The sequence below is a fragment of the Panthera pardus genome, unplaced genomic scaffold, assembly GCF_024362965.1.
Source record: "Panthera pardus isolate Hobbes unplaced genomic scaffold, ASM2436296v1 HiC_scaffold_12, whole genome shotgun sequence".
NCBI lineage: Eukaryota > Metazoa > Chordata > Mammalia > Carnivora > Felidae > Panthera > Panthera pardus.
In genome coordinates, this window is record NW_026526677.1 from 86,247,420 (window position 1) to 86,270,063 (window position 22,644).

Genomic DNA, 22,644 nt, shown 5'->3' on the forward strand with positions numbered 1-22,644 from the left:
TTATGGGATAAAACCTGCCAGACTTAAAGCATGGTTCTCCCAAAAGACATCCCAAAGTTAGGGTGGTGGGTGAATCCTAAAGTGTGACATTGACTTTAGTCCCAAGGATTCTGGTACACTTGAAATCTAGGCCAGCCTGTAGTAATGGTCTTCCATCAGTACCTGTACCAAGAAAGCTAACTTCAGACACTCTTCAGGATGCTTTTCTTCATTCTAATGAATAAGAACTCTCTAGCCAAGCTCTTCTTCCTGAGAAGAGATAGGCCTGAGATTGCCCCTATAAGGTCCTAATCAAAGTCATGTCCTCCTGGATTGGAACTCTAAATCTGGTTAAAGGCCCTTTCTTGTGAGCAAATAGATGCTCTTATTAAAGACTGAAATTTAGCAGATCAGGGAAGATGAGAGAAACTTCCCCTTGCAGCAGAATGGGGGGGGGGAGTAGTTCTCCTATCTGCTGAACCTATCAGTCATGCCAAAGCAGCTTCTACAAGGCACGTGCTCTTTAATAATCAGAGCTCTAATGAACCACAAGATGAGGAGGGCTACAAGTTCACAAATAGGTAAATTTAAGTCTTCCTCATCAATATTACTTTATAGTGTTGGTCGTGACTGAGCAGTCCTCATGGGAGGGTGGCAAAGCAGTGATCTGAAGTATGCTTGGTAAGTATGAAAGAGAAAGATCTGATTCAAATGGAGATCATGTGTCACAGTACTCTCACATCCAAGCAAATTCTGGGAAGTGTTTACTTGCAGATGCCTTGGTACATTTTATTCAGATGTGTTCTGGGCTCAAGTTTAGCAATATGGGAATTACCAGTGTTCACTTTAATCCTGTGAACCATGATCTGCATGCAAATTCTCTCACCAGTGTCTATAGTAGTGTCAGGCAAGGGAGAGCTGAAAAAATCTCACCCATCCACTTTCAGTCTAAGGAGACCCAAATCCCATGCCTTTAGTAGTTCTGGGACATATGGAAGGGGATGGCTGCAATGCAGCCAACATCTGTGAGGTTTGGCCAGACTGCTCCAGATCATGCTGCTGGGAAGAAAGTGGGTATACCTGGCACGTGGTGATGAGGGTGGAAGGTCAGAAGGACACACAGACAGACCTGAAGTCAACAGTATTTTCTCAATTGTGCTAGTAACAGCCAGAAATGAAACTATTCCTTTCTAAACATTGCCTATTCCTCTCAGGTAGAATTGACACCCGAGGACCCAAGTACAGTAATTCCTGAATGTTTTGGCTCTGACCTTATTTCTGCCTCTCAGTGAATCTTCAGCTGCTTACTTAATTCCCAGAATCAATCCGAACAGATTAGAATTATGTGACTACTATTTTGGATTAAAATCTACCTTTTCTCTTAATTTGTGACCAGAGGCAAGGTTTGTGAAGGGAAGAGACTCCCCCAAACACTGGTTGGTAGAATTTGGAAATATATATTACTAACCCACAATGTTTTAAGCTTTCTGTTTTTTTTTTTGTTTTGTTTTGGTTTTGTTTTTTCTTTCTTCTTTTTGTGATAGCTGTGCTACGCTGTCTTACAGAAACAATCACACATAATACCCTTCCCTGAACTGGGCTTGACATTTTGCCCAGCTTATGAGGTGAGGTGTTTGGACATGAGCAGGATGCCACAAACCTCGGCCAGAACCTTCTTGAAGGCATTGGAGGTCATGAGACCCAGCCCTCCTTCACTTCTGTTAGGAGGATGAAGGTGGTTTCCAGAACCCGTCTGTCATCAGAGCACTTCTACAGAAAGAACCCATTCCACCCAAGGAGGGAGCTAAAGACCATTAGTCTGATTCAGATGTCCATTTCCCTCCATCTTCTTCACTCCCGAGCCAGGTGGGCTCTCTGGCCCCTCACCCCCACCCTACCCCGCTTGAGAATGAGTTACCACACCAGGTGAAGAGGGACATGGAACACTTTTTAATGTCAAGTCAGAGACAACCCCCCCTCCCCTAGTCCCCAATCCCACTTTCCCTCATCACATCCAGGACCCCTCCCCGAGGCCTCTCTGGTTCCCAGACTTCAGGGGAGGAAAAAAAGTTATCTAAAAACTGCATTTTCTTCTCTTTCATACACACGCACACAAAGGTGGGAAATTAAATAAAATGAACCAAGAAGATTCAATTCTCCAGTAGTAACAAAGGCATCAGAGATTTCCCACAATGGGCCAAAGCAAGTGGTTACTGACTGTGTGGTTGGTTCAGTTGTTTGCTGTTTACGCCCTAAGACAGGACAGAGAAGCCAGGCCTCCCATCAAGGCCCGGGCCTCCAAGAGCCACACCTGGAAAAGATGCTGCGCCTAGTATTAGTGTTTTGTTTTGTTTTTGTTTTCATTTTCTCTTTTCACTTTTTATAAATGTCTCTGACGTGTAAATAACCAAGGAAATAAAAAGGCAGGAGCTGATTACACAATTACCAGTAAACTCTATCATCTTTTAGAAGATCAACACACAGCTAACGCCATATACAGCATGCAGTAATGTCTGAGAAAGGACCCTGCTGAGAAATAAAATGGCTAGAACTCTAACAAAAAAAATATATGTATATATATACTGTATAATATATGTCATCAAAAGAAGCATAGCCAACAAACTCAAGATACAGTGTGGATCATCCTTCCATTTCTAAACAGCATGTAGAAGCATAGTATTTTCTGCATTAAATGCCAGAATAAGGAGAAATCTGTAGCGCTGGTGGAGATGTTGGTTAAATCGTATGTGGGTTTTTTGTTTTTTGTTTTTTGTTTTTTTTTGGTGGATTTGACATATCCTCACCAGGTGGTTAATGCCTGGTGGTCCACCAGTTGTAAACCTAGTTTAGAAGTACACTATTTTTAATGTTTAACAAACATACTTCTCTTCACCTTTCATATGTGTATATTTTTAGTCTTGTCTTGTTTTTGCACTAAATTCTAGACTCATATCAGAAAATATAATTAATAAAATTAATAATGAACCAGAATCCCTTATTATCCATGATGTCCATGTAGCAAAATGAAAACAAACAAACAAAAAAAGTGTAACAATTTTTTTTTGTGTGTGACTGTTGATTGTGGGATTGTTGTAGCTGTCAGGCTGTCTTGTTTAGTCTCCTTTTTATTTTTTTTTTCTTTAATTTTGCATTTTGTAACACACACAACAGTGGCACAGTCTATGAACGGGGCCACAGGGGCACATCTGGGTCCGCACGACTCCTTCTGCGTTCGTCTCTATGGAATTGGGAATAGCCGACTCCAGAATTTTCCTTGCTTGGGGTGCGTCAGTGGGCGGAGTGGCTCAGCCCTGCCCACCCTGGTAACAAACAGGTCATGATGCAGCTGCGGGTGGGTCCAGAGCAGGGTGCGCATTCTTTCCCCTTGGGCAAAGGAAGAAAACTCAGCTGTGCGTACTGATCTGCAAGACCTGCAAGGCGATTTTCAATTTCCCTTTGAAATGTGTTTTCCCAAAAGTATTCTTTGTTCCCCTCCCTCGAATTTGTGTCCCATTAGGCTCTGTTTCTCTGAATTTTGTTGGATTAGATCTCATAAGAAACGGGGATGCTCTTGCTGCTGTCGGAGTTGCCGTTGCTGTTGGGTTGGTGGTGGCGGCGGCAGCTTCTCCCCAGCGGGGGAAGTGGCATTCACATCAAAACTTGAGGAGTAGGTGCAAGACCAGAAGAGGTAGCAGCCAGATGCAGCCTGCCCTCCTCGATGTCCCGTTGTTCACTTCACTGACTGCGCCTGGGCCTGTGGAGAGAACAGACTCGTCATGGTCTGCCTGGTCTAAGATGGAACATCTGTCACCCTATGTGCTGTCATTAGGCCTTGCCTCTGATGAGGCATCCCTGTAACTGGGACAGTTGATGTTCCAGTGCCATATGTGTGTGTAGGGGTGGGAGAGTGGCTGCATTAGAAATAACCATTTACAGCTTGGATCCCATGGATGCACGCTGTGTAAGAGGGAGCCTTCATTTGCAAAGAGAGAACATGAGGATCAGGTTAAAGTGTGCTGGTGGCCACTAATCCTCTCTCGTGTTGTAATATGCTAAGGACAAGGCTCAGGGTCAAGTTCAAGAAGGTGGCAGATTATTTAATATTCTACATGGAGTCAAGGAAGTGAAACCTTTGTATCATCTGCATCATCAACTGACCAATCAGCGTGTGCCTTAACCATTTACATAGCTCTCCAGCTGTTCAACCTGTTGTGCTAGGAAGGACCTGTTGGACACAGCAATCTGTCTCCCTGCTGCTGCCACATTGGGTTTGGTGCCTGTTCTGTCAATCACTCTATTGCAGGGCTGGGCACTGGGCTTCTGCCTGGAACACTTGGCCTCTTCCCTATCTGGACAAGGTAATAGCAGACCTAACTCAAGTATCATGTGCCTGAAAGGCCAAAATCAGCCTGCTGCACGTCGAAGTGGGATCAAGTAAAAAAACAGGTGGCCTTCTGCTGTGAACATGGAAGTGAGAGAAGGCTTATGTGGAAATTGGGATGCAGAGCTTGCCACTGTGCATGTTTGTGGGTTGGAAATGGATGGCATACTTCCCTGAGAGACACAGCTCCACCTGGCCTGCATGCAGATACTCTGGGAGATGGGGACAAATGTTGGAGGCAAGAAAACTATGAGGTGCATGAAATTTCCCAGCAGTTTGCCTGTCATTTGAAACATCAGCTTTCTGGCCAAGAATGCCCATAAAAAATGGGGCCATGATTCATGAACAGTACACACAAGGGTGGAGGCCCAGATGAGTTAGGTACCTACTGCAGCAGAGAACCTTCTCAGGCTACACCTGCTCTGGCATGCTTTGTTGCATTGAATTTAATGGAAGTATTTAAAGCCGGTATCCCCCCTAAGGCCACCTCCCCATTGTGGTCAAGAAACAAAGCCAGAACCTGCCTGCCTGACTTGGGTGCTAAGCATCAGAGATACTTTTGGCTAATGCAGTTCAGCATCAAATCAAGCTTTCTTGATTTCATATGGGATGATTCCATCACATCCTTGAAGCCCTGGCCTGGGACCACTGCCCATACAATTTTATGTTTTAGACCTTTGGGACAAAACTCTGATTCTGGGGCAGTGGTTAAATAGATGGTCATGAATTTGAATGTATCAGGTCTTCCAATCTCATGTATTTGTGATGTCTGGCCCCCAATATTCCCAAGTACAGGCAGTGCAAGTTCTCATGATAAGAAGCACAAAACACAGGTATTCTGTTCTCCACTGGCTGGGAAGTGAACTTCTGGGCAACACAAAACTAAAGGCATCTGCCATGGAATGCCTTCCTTCTTGCAGCCCATGGTGGATACAGATGACAAAGGAGCATTCCTATTACGCTATCACTTACACTTCAATTTCAAAAATGCTTATCATTTACCAATGATCACTAATTGGCTCTGTCTCGTAAAATGTAACTATTGTGTTTCTGTGTAAACCACCACCAGGACTCATTTCTTCATATTCAATCATTGTGTTATTTATACAGCATTCTTTGGAACCCCAGGAGAGAAGCCACTCCCCCTGCCTTCTAGGATGAGGTTGCCTCTCTCTCCAGTGAAGAAGCCCTGCTGCTGTGGGCCACTCCAAGATTCTTCACATTAAGACCCTTGCCTGTTACTGAAGCTGACTCCAAGCCACAAAGGTTGTTTCTGAAGCCAGCAGGCCAGTAGGTCTTTGTGTAGCTGGGTTCTGAGTTTAAGCTGGGAAGTCCTCTTGGCTGCATTCCATCTTCCCCCTGTGCAATGCATGGTGATTCTAAGTGTGTTCTATGTGCCTGGCACACCACACTCCTGGCCAGGCACACATCTGTTGGTGCATGACTCTCTTTCTCTTGCATGTCTTTTGTTCTCCTCAACACTTACACACACAGCTTTGCAGCCCACTCCCCCATTCACCCCAGCACATTCCCACCATACTCCCAGCCCTGGCCATGGCTCAGAAGATGCCCTGTGGTAAAGGAAAAGGGAATAAATGCCAGGTATCTGAATTTAGTGTCTCTGGGATTCTCACCTGCATTCTCTTCTTTTGGGGCCACCCAGCTAGTGGGAGTCTCCAGGGAGGAAAGTGAAGAATTAATGCCACAAGCCAGGCAGAGAGCCCAGCAGGAGCCTGCTTCCTTACCATGTAAGAAAAGTCAGAAAACCGTGTTTGCAGCCAGGGCCTCTGCAGCGCTGCAGGGAGGGGCTGTGAGCCGGCAAACCATCCCCAAGACACCTCACAATGGCTGATGCCTCTGCAGGTGTGCTCTCTGGGCACCATGTGCTCTGCTTCATTGCTAAACCCCTCAGAGTTCCTTTGTGGCTCTGCTGCCTGCTGGGAAGCACCACAGAGAGCCAGCAGAGAGAGGTCCTGACCTGTTGTGTCAAAAAACTCTTACCATAGAAGAAAGGAAAAGGCCACCAAGTGTGCCAGAGCCTCCTCCTCTTGCCTGCATTTGTTTCCCTGCCCAACACACAGCGTCTCTCTGCTTCTCTCCTGTCCCAGGCCCACAGGGGACTGTCACTCACTGTGTGGGGCCATATCCAGCCTGCCTCCTCCTTTTCCACATACTTTCTCCCCTCGCCAGCCCCCCCCCCCCATCCTTCTCTTGGGCACATCCAGGAAATCTGACCTGGACAAAACTGGTCATAAGGAGGAAGAAACAGGAGTAGACCCTGGAGAAGCATTGAGACGAGGGTATTCCAGTCATCCTCCCAAAGAGGACAGCTGCAATCCTCCAATCCATAGAAATTCACAGACTGTGCCTTGCCACCTGTGGCCTTGACCCCTTCAGTTTATTCTTTATGCTAATTCCAGAGCAGTGTTTCTATGATTCCACACTCATCATGACACTAATCTATGTGATTCTTACAGCCTTCATGAAACTTCCCAACTGCTTGGTATAACACTCCCTACATTTCAGAGTCTGCTTGCTATCTGCCTCCTCAGCCTCTTTTCCTGACACATGTTCCTTTGTTTCTCTTCACTCCCTGCCACGACTCCCCACTCCATGCAACACAAGCACACAGACACTACACATACTCATGGTCACGTAAGCAAGTGTGTGTGAACCACATTCTCTTTCCTTTCCATCCTCACATACCCTCTGCCTCTATGCCTGATGTGCTCTCCACCCAAATCACTGCCACTCATTGTTCCAGATTCTGTTCTGGTCCCCATTTACCTCCTCCAGGCAGACTTCCTTGACTTGCTCCTGTTTTGCTTCCACAGCACCATATGTATCCCACTATTAAAATACGTACTATCTGTGTTATAATTCTCTTTATTTGCCTAACATGAATTTCCTCTGCTGTGCTATAAAGTTTCTCAAGGAAGGGTAGGGTCTGTGTCTAACTGGGCCCATGGCAGGTATTTAACAAATGTTTTTTAAAAGAAAGAAGAAACCAGAACATTTTGATGCATACTGATGTGTTCACATTTACTCTGTCTCTGTGTTTTCCTTTCTCTTAAAATTTTACTGAGACAAAAAAACAAAAGACCAACTGAATCAAAACAAAACAAAAAATTCTCTACCTTTTTTTCTATCTCAATTTCTCTCTTCCAAACATCCTTTCCCTCTTTTTCTAACTATTTCCAGTAAAAGTCTCTCAAAGTTCCTATGGTTGAGGGAAAGTATACATAGAAGTAAAACCATATCTATTAGGATTCCAGGAAGAATTCTTACAGTTGGAAAGGTGTCCCAGACCCTTAAAAGCACTCAGGTATGAAATGAGGATTATTCTCTGTGCTTTCATATGTGGACACTTAACCTCAGAGAGCTTAACTCCCTTGACTTCTGTCTCCAAATACAATTTTCTTTCCACCAACTTGGGGCTGTCACTTTGCGTAACTCACACATCTTCCAAGAATGAAGAAAGGAGAGAAAATGAGGCCACAGGGCCTGTCCCACATCGGTACTGGGTAAGGTGGGACCCACACATAATTTCCCACACTTGTCAGCACATGAAAGAATTCCACGAGATGAGAGTGTTTTGTCTAGGCAGGTGTGGATCATGGCATCCTGGAGCATGGCCCTCTCAGAGCCTGTGCCAGAGCAGCAACTCAGTCCATTAGCCTGGTGACATGGGCCACACAGATGAGGCCTCTGTTCATCATCCAGCCACACCTCCATTCTGCCTCAGATGCCTTTATTGCCTTTATTTCACTAGAGAGCTGTGAAAGCCTAAAGAGACTAATCACCAGGACAGTTAGGGTCCCAGAGAACTGTGATGAACATCAATTTAACCATCAAAGACATCTAGTGGGAAGGAAAGCCTCAAATAAGATGTGTTTTATTTGTGGCCAAGTGACTCACCGAAGAACCTCCCCCTTCCTTCCAGTTTCCCCTCCCTCCCCCACTTCCCCTTCCAGCTCCAAGTTAGAAAGAAAGAAAGAGAGAACAGGGTAAGTAAAGGATAGCATGCAAAGCCAAGGTCTAAGAAGGTCATCACATTAGAGCATCTGCTTGTGAGGAGAGGCTGGTCTGGTCTGGAGCAGCCAAGACATGGAGCTATTCTGGGCCCTGGCAGGTGCTCATTAGTGCTGCCAGCAAACAGCAGTTAGAGGTCTGCAAGTGGAAGCTACCCAGGGCGAATGGCATATCCTTGGAGACAGGTTAATCTAGATTGGCACAGACATGGCCCAAGGTCAGGGAAGACTCCCACTGGGCTGCTTGTGGGGTTAGCTCAGAAGAGAAGGCATGTTGGAAGAAAGTGAAGAGTTTTGGATACCCATCCCCACCCAGGCAGCAAGCAGGTGCCTGGAAATAAATATACCAACCTTTCCAAGGGGTCAGAGCTGTAGTTTTCACTTCTAAAAGAAATTAAAAACAAGCCACTGTTAAGGTAGAAAGCAGCCAGAGTCACTTGCTTTGTCCTCTGATGGTTCTGGGAAGGAGCTGGTTCTCCCGGCCCAGGGCCTTCCCCAACCGTTCTGCACTTGCCTCTTGCTGTCTTGACCACAGTCCAGCTCTTGTATGTGCACCTCTCTTTTTTGTTGGGAAGTCAGTTGCCATAAGGTTGAGTGGGGGGATGGGGAAGGATATGACTGAGGGTCAGATTGGCTCATTAATCCAAAGAGAACCAACACACCCATCTGATCATAGCAGGAAGCTTGGTACACGCTGGAGCCTGAGGCTCCAGGCCAATAATACTTCTTTGTACAACAATTTTCTTTCTTTGGCCACTGGACTATCCCCTAGTTAGTTAAAGTCTGTAGGCCTCAAGTATAAAATTGGTTGATACAAATGGATTATATTATAAAAATCTGAATGTAGGTGCCCATGCTACATTGAGATGTAAAACTTTGGCACTTATCTGCACATTTTACAAAAACTGTGCCAGAGGAGCTCATACCTGTGATACCTGACTTCCCTTGATGAGTCAGACTGTATAGCAAGCTGGTCCAGAGGGACAATCTCAGGCAATAAGACCCACACCTATGCTGCTACACTTACACTTGCTAAGTAAGACCTGCCTGTGGAAATTTACTGGGATGCCAGCTCTTCTTTGATGATTAAACCACAAAAGACCCACATTTCACCAGCTGCAGGCCTTCAGAACAATCCATAGAGACTTTCCTGCTAATAGCAGATGTCCTGAGTCATCAGAAAGTGGTCCAATCTCTAACATTTTACTTGCCTCTTTAACTAGGTGTCTGCAATAGTTCAGCCTGGATGCAAAGAGGATGGAAAATCCTTTCACAATGTGTATGTAGATCAGTGATTTACACTTTAAATATTTCATAATTTTATTTGTCAGCTATACATCAATAAATCTGAAAATAAAAAAATGAATTAAATTCTTTGCATCAAGGTGATACCGCTCTCTGTGCAAAGGTCCTTGCATATAGAAGGAAAGGCAACCTGGATATAACTCAACCTAAACTCAACTAAAATATTTAACCAAAACCAGATGAATAGATATGTATGCATTCAAGCTATCTTATTCTTTAGGGTGCCCGAGATATGATATCCCTCTTGAACTAAGTGGACCTTGGCAACCTTGGGAAGGCACTCTAAAAAAAAGTAAGGGATGATCCACGATCAGAGAACAAAGGTATGATTCACAGAAGATCTGATGTCACATCAAGATGGTAAAGAAAAGCCTCATTGTCTGTGCATTTAGCAAGGACAGTCTCTTGGAGTGATTGTTGGGGCCTAGAGACCCACCCCAAAGCCAATGTGGGGTTATTTTCCCAAAATGTCTCACTCAGGTACCACTGACTAGAGTTTCTCTGTACCAAGAAGAAGGGTGACTGGCAGGATGGAGGATGAAGAGAAACTCATGGAGGGAAAAAGTAGTCATAGGCCTTCATCCCCAAACCACAAGCAGTGCAGATGTACGGTACATTTGAGGGAGGGCAGCCACTGACTTATGGGGTGCTGGTTTAAACACTGCTGTAGGAAGGACACAGGGAAGGGTTCTACTTGGTAGTTTGGCTTGCCAGAACATCAAAAGAGAAGTGATCTAAAAGTATAAGTTTCCACAGGGCTCTAGATACCTGTTGTGATTTTATGTAAGTCAAAAACATCTGTAAACAACTTTAGCTTAATTGTTACCATCCAGCTATTCTTTCTCCTGAACTCCAACACACACTATTTGAATGAGAACAATACTCTTCAGTGACCATTTCAAATTGTCTAATTAACTGGAATGTCCTTCTGTCCACCTTACATCTCACCACATTGAGGGGGGTAATGTTGCCATGATATTGTCTGTATTACCCTGATATTACTCTGATGCTATACTTCATCCCACTCCAAGAAGAGATGCAGAAAGGTTAACATGCTTTCTAGATCATGGTCTACATGCTATCACTGTTGTGTCAGTTTGAAGAAGTATGAGCCTTGCTTGAGCCTCCAAGCCACCCATGGAGCACTAGCCACCAATAACCTCATGTTTTTGAGTTCATTGTTGGCTATCAAGAAAACAAACAATCCCTGAAAATCCAAGCATGTATTTCCTTGGCAAGAACTTGACTGAAATTGGTGAATTTTGTTGATATATTAATGAGAAGCCAGGTAGAACTGGATAAAATATTCAAAATAAAGAAAGTATAAGAGAAAATAAAAAGAAAGAAGAAAGACAGAAAGAAAGAAAGAAAGAAAGAAAGAAAGAAAGAAAGAAAGAACCACTCCCCTTAAGCCTGCAAGTCAGTATCTGTAGTCAATCCATAATGTGATCTCTTTTGCCACCAGAAACAATGTTAGCTAAATCTAAGTACCTATGTAAACACTGGGCTTCTGATTCTAGTGTGCAGAGAAGAGCTGGTTGCATGCCAGGATGAATATATTCACCTTCTAGAAAGAGGTTGAGAAAATGTTTTTTATACCTTCAGTAGTTAGACATTCTATGTGCCATAGAAATGCTCACTGCTAGATGACTGGGCCTAATTCACTATCTTTAATCCTCTGCAGGGAAGAAGTGGTCATCTTTCCTACTGCACTTTTTTTTTCCTCTTCTGATATACAGAGTTTACTAACTCCCCCATTCTTTAATAAATTGGTTTGATGGTCACTGTGAGGTTCACAGACATTAATCAGCCAACATTTCCCAGCCCACTGATACCATCAAATCTGACTTCATGCCTAGGAGATAAAAACAAAGAATAGTGGATGGGAAATGAACAGCTACCAAGACGCTGAGTTTGCAGTGTGGGCCCCGGCACACTTGCCAGGGAGGGACTCAGTGAGGGATGGTGGTGCATCCCTGAATCCTTATTTATCATGGCAGGAGTACTGTGCCACCAAATATTAATACGAGAAAGTGACATGCAATCTGTTGTGTTTGCAAAAGGGGAGCAGAGAAATACTTCAAGGGTGGCAGAAAATCCTGAGGAGGAATGAAATTCTCTTATCAGAGTCTCTCTAGTCCATCCAGATATCGAGTAACAAAATAGCTTAGAACTTCTCTTAAAGCCAACTGTACCCTGTCAGTGGAAATCCATGCATTTGTATAAATCTTGCTTGGTATTTCTGGCATAAGATGAGCATAACTTGGGGGTATCCCCTGAGAAAATAGGTAGCTCTCTATTCTATAGGAGACTAGCAAAGAAGGAGGGGAAAATAAAAAGAACACAGATGAAGGGGAGAAATGCCCCAGACACAAGATTTGTTTTCTCTAAGATATTTTTAGTTGTACAAAAGAATCCAATAGCTATACTGAAGACCACACTAATCCAAATCTTGGAACATTCCAGATGTCTACAATCTACAACTTCTGGCAATGACCCATTGCCGTGTACTCAACAAGAAGGATGTGGCATTGAGAGCAGCCTGAGAATCTGAGTACAGAGCTGGCATACAGATCCTTTTACCCAAATTCATTGTTGCAGCAGAGAGGGGTGAGGCAGGACAGCTTTGTCTCAGCAGGTGGAGCCTGGTTATAAAGTGTCCTTCTCCTGCTCCAGTGCAGTGACAGTCAGAAGTGATTTGTTTGTTTCTGGTCTGTTTCATTATCATTGGCTCTGGTGTGGGACAATGCCCCTTCTGTCAGTTGAGTATACCTACAGGTAAATACTAACTCCTTAGCAACCGCTACCTGTTTTAAAAGTTCCTATTCCCTCTGAAAATAAAAAGCTAAGTGATCAGAATCACTTCTAAAAGCACATCCTGTAGCACTATCTGTCCTCACTCCAGTCCCTCATGCCTCCTCCTTTTCTCATTATTCTCATCTCCTAATGCTCTTAATTTGAGATCTGTGGATCTCCTCATGCCAGGGTTTAATAAACATAAGTTGAATCATAAATTGAACCTGAATTCTTCCACTGACTTCACTTTTACTTTCTAATTCTTTGTTTCATTTTCTTGTTGGCAGTGCCTCACCATGGCACTCTATATCACTAAGGTGAAGAACGCAGCCCTGATTCTTTTTGTTGACAAAGTATTTTTCCTCATCTGTCAAACAGCTTCCCCTGTAATTTATCTCCTTTCATCTCCTTCCCACCTTGCAAGTCTACTGTAAGATGGGACATCTTGCAGATGGGAAGGGATGCAGGGGATGGGTGTGGGAGAAAGATCAGGGACTGGGGTGGAAGGTGGGTAAAGCCTCAAGCTGCTTTCCTGCTAGGCTACCCTATGATCAGCACCGTCCTCAGGAGGAAAACAGTAGCATGTGCCACATAGATTCCACTGCACCACTTGGGTAGTCTCACTCCTGCCCAAATGCTCAGTCTCAGTCTTAGAGAACCACCTCTGCTATGTTAAGGGACTCTGGTGAGTAACTTATATTGGTGGGCCTTTGAGAAAAAACTGTGGCTGTGCAAACAGAAGCAAGAGATGAAGGACTTTTATAGGGGAAGGGCTTGAGGTGGAATAGGATATACGGGGCTGGAGAGAAGAGCTTGAACGAGTTAATTAACCCCTATGACGTTACACTGAAGGAAACTCTTGTCTTTCAGTCTGCATCTGGGGATTGGGCTTGAATGATTCAAAATGCACCTGGCAGTTTTCAAAGCCTTTTTAATATGTGTTTTCAGGTGAAAGTTGGAACAACTGTAAGGTAGATAAGACAGATCAATTTTATTTTATAGAAGAGGAAATGGAGTCTCAATAATGTTTAGTGGCATGCTCAAGAGCACAGAACTACTAAATGTCAGGCTCTGAACTCGATCCCAGTGGTATTCCACTCCCAGTCACTACTTATTAATTATCATGCCCGCTGTACCCTGCCCATCTTCCTTTCTTGGAGAACCTCGCTTTGAACCAGCTGATGTACTTTAGGGAACACCTAAACCTTCATGCATATGGCGTTTGCTTCTATTGCTCATGGGCCATTGAAGCTATGCAGGTTGCTATGAAAACTGCTCAGTGGGCTGGACTGTTTTCCTACTGGTTCAGACTCATGCTGTCTATCTTTGGCCTGCACACAGATCTCTGGGCTTTCAGATGTTAATGGTGTTTATTTTCTTTTCCCCCTCCAGGCCCTTCTGGGGAAGTGTGGGCAAGGTGTGAGCAGAGAAAGGACAGCTTCCCTGGCAGCTCTCTCAGCTCCAGTGACCTCCTTAGCTTCCCCTGGCACCCTCTAAGCAACTCCACAGACAGGTAATGTGGGTGGGGGAGGAGAAGAGGGATACTGGAAGAAGGGGGGAAGGGCGAAAAACCGTAAAGCAAGGGGAATACTGACCTTGCAACAAAGTTGAGCTTGTAGGCTCATTTAGTTCTAAATCGGGTGAGGGACGTACAGGAGAGAAAAATGAAAACAAACACATATATTATATACAGTAGCTATATATTTGTCATATATAGTTTGTATACTGCTATTCACACATGTTTCTGAGGGATGGATAAATAAAGGAAGACACAAAAACCAAAGGTGGACAAGATGCAGCATGAGAAGCACTAAGGTGCCTTATGCTTCCATCCTTGGATGCCACGGTTGGAAAGTGACGGAGTTGGCTGCTCATACATTTACAGAGCTGTGCTGAGCTGGGGAACTGATATGGTAGCAAAGGACCAAAGTCCCTTTCCAGATGAGATTTCTGTCCCACATCTTACCCCCATTGTCTCACTTCGGGAGACCAAGTTCAGGAATTTCTGGTCCCATGGCACCATAGCAGGAACAAGGTGGCCCCAAGAACCATGGTGATTCAGCTTATGGGGGCCCCTGCTATCCTTGCAGTCTTGGGGATCAGGAGCATGATCTTATGGTTCATGATAAGAAGGACCACCCTGCTCCATTTTGCTTAACTACCATCGAAGATATGGCCACAATGGGACCTCCTAGCATAGGATTCCTCACTTCTCAACATTCAGGTCGCATGATACACAACGTGCAGGTTGTGCAAAAGTTGGTGGCAAAATTGTGATAATGTAGCTGGCTTTCTGTGATGCTATAGAAGAATGGACTGCATCACAAAGTTCATATATTCGCATAACACAAATGCTACTTTCCCCTCACCCTAGTCTGCTTGATGGCTCTGGGCTGAGAGTCTGCTGATAATGGGAGATGACACAGAAAACTCTGCTATGTCTGTATTTGTCAAAAGGACTTATTGATGATGGGTATCCATCAGGAGTTTGGGGGCTGCAATGTCTGGACTAGCCTCAGAGAGAGCTGATGGGATGAAAACACCCATCTTGCACACTAATGCCATTTTACTCCACCTTGCACACTTGTGCAAGTATATAGTATATAGTATATAGTTACTAGTTTCGTGGAACTATGTTAGCCATGGAGCATTTCTGTGATGGGCTCCTCCTCACAAATGGTCTCTCAATTGAGGCTTAAAAAGTGCTTACTGTTAGATTAAATTTGGCAAATGTTCCATGCTTTTTCTCCCTCTTAGAGATTTAGCACGTAAAGAAAAGCTCTGAGGTCTCTGCATTAAAGAACATCCCTGCATACACCCCATTCATCTCGGTTGACCCAGTCTTTCTAAACTTATATGAACACATAATTTCACTTTTTCTTTTATTTTTTAGAGAATCCTGGACTCCACAGAGCTGGAAATTGGAGGAATGTCCCAATGACACAGGGCAGATGCAGACAGAATGATGCTGGGGAAGCAGAGGTTCTAATTGCCACGCAGGGGTCGGCTGAGAAGAGCAGATTTATGGCACATGCTTCACTGAGTTCCTTGCCACAGACTCCAGTTATTTCACTCTTAAAGCTTGTGCCTTCTCCCTGTTCTCATCTTCAGATGGCTTAAGGGGAAGAGGCCAGGGAATTAGACAGTAGTGATAAAGCCAATTGCAAAACCATGCCATGCATCCAAATCAGAAGAGCGAGGAGGTCAGAGGAGGAGGAATACTGTTCATAGGAATGAGGGGCACTGTGGGTGGGGGGCAGGCCTGGGGAGGGGTGGGAGGCACAGCTGGGAGAGCCTCAGATTTGCAAGGCTAGGGAAGGAGGGGTCCATTCCTTTATAATCCTGGCCCTTTTGTTCATGCAGACAGACACCTGCCAGAAAGCCAGAGAGGCCTGACAAATGTGAGGGGCAATTATGACTATCCCTGTGTGAGAGATGTCAGACAGATCAATCACTCTAATCCCATCTCTGTCCATTCTGACCTACCAGGTCTGGGATCAAGGGCAGTCTTCCCCTCCCCATCGCCCTTTGGATCAAGCTGGGCCTTGTTTTAAGTGCTGGACAGAAGGTGGGCTAAATGTGATTTGGAAGCCTAGATGGGACAATGGAGCAGCACAAGAGGGTTATTCGGGTAAGGCCGGATACACTGGGCTGTGGAGGGGGTGTGGTAGAGGCTGGGGGGTGAAGTGAGGTACTTGAAGCTATGGGATTATCTGGGAGTTCTCAGAATAAAAGGAATTTATGTTCTTGCCAATTATCTGCTAACTTACTCCCTTTCCCTCCCCATCATATTCAAGAGTGCCTGCTACCATGGGGGAATAAGGGAATGGATTTGAAAAATTCCAAGCTACCTGACTTGTGGGGATATGAAGGGATCTTCCCCAAAAAGCAACCAGATATTAACCATATGGCCTGTAGTACGAATCTGCATCTACTAAGTGATGAAAGCCATCACCGGATGCTTGGAGTCCTGCCTGATGACACACACCTAGACAGCCAGGCTCACTTGTATGTAGTTGCTTGAGACATCACAGGTCTACAAGGGAGTTTGTTTGCTTTCTTCATTTGATTCTGGCACAAGTATAGTTGCCAGAGACGTAATGAAGGCATAGAAATTTTCTGTGCATATATTACTCCCCCCAAATAAATAGTTGTTTAATGAATTATTGCATGAATGAGTATGTGGCTTCTGTTAGGATGCTGGCTTGGTTGGACAAATATATCTCAATCCAGTCAGACAATACCCTTTGACATAAATGAAGAGCTAGGGAAATCCCCCATTTTCTATTAATTCTCCCTCTGAAGCTAATATCATTCAGGATCCCAAGCCCTATGATTCCACTTTTATTTTTATTTTTTAAATATGAAATTTATTGTCAAATTGGTTTCCATACAACACCCAGTGCTCATCCCAACAGGTGCCCTCCTCAATACCCATCTTTTATATACAGAATCCAGTTTCTCCTATGTCCCAACAACCCGGAAAAGGCTCAGCAATGGTAATGTTTTACACTGCTCTAGGGAACAAAGTATGAAAATAGCAAATGTTCCTCTCTGAGCGCTTTGCTATCACACCCAGTTGGAACCCTGATACCTCAGTTAGCTGAGGAGACCTTAAAGAGAAGAAAATTAAATGTCGCTTCAGCATCCCAACATCATTTCTTCCCACTTCAGGGTTTTTCCATTTCAGAATAAAATGTGAACATTCTTTCTCATTTTCCTCTGCTACTAGGACCCATTTTCGTCCATGCAGTCATTTCTCTCTCTTTCTCTCTCTCTGTCTCCAACTCCCCCTCCTCTCTCTTTTCCATTCAACCCTGCCCAGCTGTTCCTGATTCTCTTCCACTTGCCGCCCTACCCCGGCCGTTCCTTCCAATTCCTCCTGTGCCATGCGACCCTTTCCTGCTCCTACTGCCCAACTCAGGGCTCAGTCTTACCAAATAGTGTGATGCTGGCATTGGTATGGCCCAACTTATTGGAGGCCACACAGGTGTAGTTCCCATAGTCATGTTCAGACACATTGAAGAAGATGAGTTTTGAGAGAAAAGGTCTGTTTTCCACTTTGACTCCCTTCTTTCCTTCAACCAGTCTGAGACAAACAAGAGAGACAAAAAAGAAGAAAAAAGGAGATGGTTATATTTTTCTCATAGGAGAAAGACTCTGGAATTAATGATCTTTTTATTGTCCATTTTCTGATGTTAGGAGGACTATTTTTCCCCCACTCAGCTATACAAGTTAACACACAATGATGCATACAATTGTATTTCTCTATTTTTACACAGGTGTCTGGAGACTCTCTTGGCACTACACAGATAGTCACCAAGTTCTCTGAAGGCAGGTGCCTTCAACAACTCTAATGTGCCAGCGGTGAGACATTCAGACAGTATTATTCACTCAGTAGGTGCTCCAAGTGTGAACCTAATTGATGTTGATGATGGTGTTAATGAAGAAGATGATGATGGCAACCATAAAAATAAAAAAAAAATTAAAAAAAAATCTCAGTCTTCAAAGAGAAGAACCTAAGGAGTTTGAAAGAACATGTTTTCAAGCACCTGGGTAATAAATGTTCTCTTAATAGCTTGAGGCATTTTATAGATAATATCGTATTTTTGGTTATAAGAATCAGGGATCATTTTTAAGCAGGGTACTCTGAAGGGCTTGAGAGACCGGTCTTCCCAGAGTATTATAGCAACTCAGTCTGGGAAGGATTATGGATTCCTAAGAATATGACCCTATAGACTGGGCAGTTTCCCTGAGCAATCCATGATGGCAGCCCCATATGCCACAAGGGTTCCCACTGGTGGTAGGGGCTACTAAAGAAAGGCCACAGAGAGTTAATGGGGGAAAACAGATATACCTAGTAGAACCATGGATACCACTACTGGACAGATGGTGAGGATAGGGGAATACTGCTCAGGGGTCAGTGGGGACACATCCTCCATCTCAGGACACTGTTGACAAAAATTCCTACTACCAATGCATGTCTACATAGAAATTATGAGACTAACTCTCTTCCTTTTTAGAACTTTGGAACATCCCATTTCAGAGAATGGGCTTTAAGCCAACCTTTATATTCCCTGAAATAAAATGGTCTTCCTTGCCCAGAAGCTGAGTCTATGCTATGGGAAAGATAAAATGCTAGTGGGGAAAAAATCCTGAATGGAGGATCTCAGCAAACATGGTTTTAGGCCTGGTTGGGGCAGGATGTGTAGGAAGAAATGTCAGGGTATATACATAATGGAACAGGCACAGGGGACAGGAATTGGGGCAAAAGGCTGGTTTCAGAGTCATCACACTGAGAAAGATAATATTCAAGGCAGAATAGAAAGGGAAGCCCAGCAAGACAATGATGAGAAAGTGCTCCATAAACTATAAAATGTTATTCAATATACTATATTTCTGTGGAGTTAGACATCGAGAACTCCTGCCTATCCCTGGGTCCCAGCATGTTTTTGGCATAGAGGACAGCTGCTTTGTCATCATCTGAGGGGGTTGTCTCTGTAGGACCACAGGACGATTCTCTCCACCATCCCTACCATGATCAGAAGAGAAAGCCAGGTTCTGGCTTCAGTTCTCATGCAACATCTGTCTCCAGGGAAGTCAGAAGGTTGCATGAAGGAACTTGCTTGCTTTTCATTATGTAGATTTTCCTCTGAGAGCCTTTCTCTCTCATAAGCTAGGGGCAGTGAACTGGCCTGAGTCCATGGACTTCATTAAAATGTGAGCACTGTAGGAACGGAATGAGTCATCCGGCTGTGCTGCCAGACACCACTGTTATATTTCCAGCTTGTTATGTAGATATTGATCCTCTAGGAGGTGCTGTCCAAAGAAGGCTCTACAGCCACCCACCAGGAGGTTTTCAGAGAGCCCGTCAAGTGTATTGATCCCATTTGCCATTTTGACACTATTCCTGGGCTGGGGAGGAAGCCTTCACATCAGAACCAAGCTGTGAATTAGATTTCAGCTCTGCAGTGGGGAGAGACACTTACCTGAAGCAGGTTACTACTTGACAGATCTGAAATGTCTTTAGTTAAAAGCAGGGTGGGGTGGTGAGCCGTTCTTTGCAGCACTTTGCAGCTTCTAGGGCGACAGACTTGCCTTTTCTCTGTGTGGTCACACTTTTCCCCCATCCCAAACTGCTCCCAGGCTTTGTGTTTTGTTTTGTTTTGTTTCGTTTTCTTTTTTAATGAACCTGAGGCTTTTCATTGGCTCCTGCCCCCATGGATGGGTGGCTCTTATTACACACAGCATCCTATTTCCTCTCCTTTTCATTGATGATACATGCAGTGGCATGCCATTCAGTAGTGCTAGTGTGTGGACAAAGAAACTTCTACCCAAATTTTGAGAAAGCCGCCTGTCCCCATCATATTGACTCCTTTGATTTGCCTCAGAAGTCCACTCATCTCACTGGAATAGGAGCCAGGGTAGAGCTGTTCTTTCCCCAGGGATATCCGACTAGAGGAGGTTGCCTGCCAGCCTCAGGGGCACAGGAAGGACTGGCATGGACAAGGATCTCAGAGCCAGAGATGTTCAGGCTGAGCTGGGTGTCAGGAAGGCAGACAACTCCACTCAGTAGGAGAACACTGGAAATACACAAATGCAGAGCACATAGAAAACTGACAAGAATCAATTAAAGGGGAAAAAGGAGCCCCATGAGAAGAGCTTGGACAGAGGAGGAATCAAGGCTGCCTGAGCCAGGGTTTTCTGAAGCCCCCCCCCCACCCCAGTGACATAATTGGGCTTTCTCCTCCTGGGTTAATAACGCATAGACAGCAGCACCTCTGGTGACAAAGTGTGTAAAGCAGACTTTCCTTTTTTGGCCATTTTTGCCTATGGTCTGCTCTAATTTCCTCCACATATTATAAGATCCTACCTTCCCCTATGTTTCTTTTTAATGTTTATTTATTTAGTTTTGAGAGAACACAAGTGGGAAAGGAGCAGAGAGAGAGAGGGAGACACAGAATCTGAAATAGGCTCCAGGCTCCAAGCTGTCAGCACAGAGCCCAATGCAGGGCTTGAACCCACAAACCATGAGATCATGACCTGAACCGAAATCTTGGATTCTTAACCGATTGAGCCAACCCAGGTGACCCTCCCCTACATTTTTTTTTTAAATTTTTCTTTCATAAAGTATCTAAAAAAGATGCTTCTGATTAGTTTGTGGGAAGATCTGGACAACTGAAGGTTGAGGAACTGCGTGTTCAGCTCCATGTATTTTACTGTTGGTTTTTGTTTTTGTTTTTGTTTTATTTTTCCTGATACTAAGATTATTATAGGAAAAGGGAGTGACAAATGAAGCAGGACTTGCAATAAAGCTATTTATTGGGAAATGCTACTCCCTTATGCCTGATTCCGGATTCTTAGAAGAAGGGAGAAGCCAGCTATTTCTTCATGTGTTTTTTTTTTCTTTCCGCCTTTTTTCTTTTCATCTATAAAGACCTCATAGAGAAAGAAACACTGAAACACTGAAGGTGTTCTAAATAGTACGACAACAGCTGGGTCACTCCTGGCCTGGAACTGCTCAGTGTTCTCACAATTACCATCTTTGCTGTTTTTCTTACTAGCTTCTCAGTCTCTGTAAAGCCTTCCTTCTCCACCCCATACACACCTCAGACTTCTTTTGCATCATCCTGTCCCCATTTTTTATTAGTGTTTTGAACATGGACAGCTCTTGCACATTTATTTGTTGTTCATCCACCTTAAAATAGCTCTTTGATAACAGTAATTGTCATGTTGCCTGGCTGTTCTGAGCTGCTGAACCCTGTGCTAACTTGCCATTTGGTAACTCCTCACAATGACAATCTTCAGTGAATCACAACAAAAATCCTGATGAGGGCTGCAACAATGGGAGGGAAGGGAATAGTCCCCTTTCTTTTCTTTTACCTTGAAGGAACAACTTGGGCACAAAGGGAGGGCAAATCGGGTCATAGACTCCTCTCTACACCACCACCGATGGTGTCTGGAAGTGAACTGGAGACCTGCTAACTTCTTGGCCACTCCCAGAGCCCCGTGAATATTCCAGGCTTCTTAATGCAAACCTGAGAATGTGTTAAAAATAGGTTCAGGCAGAATGCGTTATTTTCTTGCCCTATTAAAAAAAAGAAAGAAAAGAAGAAAAGAAAAGAAAAGAAAAGAAAGAAAAGGAAAGGAAAGGAAAGAGAAAAGAAAAGAAAAGAAAAGAAAAGAAAAGAAAGAAAAGGAAAGGAAAGAGAAAAGAAAAGAAAAGAAAAGAAAAGAAAAGAAAAGAAAAGAAAAGACAAGAACACAGGCCTTACAAGGCTTCTGGTGGCCTTTCTTTGAGATTTTGCTTTCCTAAAAAAATGTTTTCTTTCAGGCCCGTTGATTAGTGAGTGCTAATTCTGTATGGAAATGTTAAAAACCTATCTGAAAATCATTAATATTCAGAATATATGCTCCCTTCTCCTTGATAGCTAGCTGGAACTAGAAGAAGATTTTTCAGAAATTCATTTGTAACAATATGGAGTCAGGAACCTGGAAAAACTTTCTTCCCCTTGGGGGCAGGTAAGAGACGGAAGGGGTCTTTACCTTTTGTCATCCTTGTACCACTGGAATTCTGCTGAGGGAACTGCTGAGGCCTCACACTGCAGAGTCCCCTTCTGTCCCACGGGGACGCCTGTCCCCTTAGCTTCTGAAATGTATGGTGGATCTGCAGAGAGAAGATGTCCCGGAGCATTTTACAATGCATCCTAAAATGAGGCAGGCCGCCTCATTCACTGGCTTTGTTTTTTCCTCCCTGTTCTACCTCTGCTTGCTTGAGCTGACAAATTGATACACAAATTGAGCCCGAGAGTGAAACCACTCAACACCTTGCTAAGGAAAAACGTGTCTTCCGAGCATGTATTGCTTCTGTTTCCCTCTGTGCAGAGGTGGAAAGCCCAGGTATTCAGGCATATTTCCTGTTTAAACTTTTTAACTTTCATAGGAGAATGGGAGCCCATCAACCCTACACTCCTTTAATCAGCTTTATAGAATTTCTGCACACCGGGTTCTTGCCAGAGTATATAACCTCGAACTATTCAATTCCCATCAAAAGCTCAGTTTCAAGAAATAATATTCATGGAGAATTGCCTGAAGGGTAGACAGATCAGTCATTCTTCCAGGTATTCTAAAATGGGTCCCTGAATCAAGCCA

At 44.1% G+C, this 22,644-nt stretch overlaps 1 protein-coding gene and 1 long non-coding RNA gene across 7 annotated transcripts in view; one reads left to right on the top strand and one right to left on the bottom strand.

Annotated features, from left to right (window-relative positions):
* Nucleotides 1-1,908: 1,908 nt before the first annotated feature.
* Nucleotides 1,909-22,644, bottom strand: part of NTM (neurotrimin) — a 939,421-nt gene continuing 918,685 nt past the window's right edge. For 3 of the 6 annotated variants that reach the window (XM_019421437.2, XM_053900251.1, XM_019421438.2), the window contains 5 exons: nt 22,039-22,159; nt 17,430-17,581; nt 14,088-14,123; nt 8,743-8,775; nt 1,909-3,733 (listed from right to left, as the gene is read on the bottom strand). In XM_019421437.2, coding sequence (XP_019276982.1) covers nt 3,633-3,733; nt 8,743-8,775; nt 14,088-14,123; nt 17,430-17,581; nt 22,039-22,159 — 443 coding nt within the window. In that variant the 3' untranslated portion in view covers nt 1,909-3,632. The remainder of the gene's footprint in view (nt 3,734-8,742; nt 8,776-14,087; nt 14,124-17,429; nt 17,582-22,038; nt 22,160-22,644) is intronic. The other 3 variants (XM_019421440.2, XM_019421439.2, XM_019421441.2) reach the window with 3 other exon arrangements.
* On the top strand, nt 13,887-18,066 carry LOC109250395 (uncharacterized). The gene is made up of 3 exons (XR_002073019.2): nt 13,887-14,005; nt 15,982-16,123; nt 17,775-18,066. It is a non-coding gene; the product is annotated as an uncharacterized LOC109250395 (long non-coding RNA).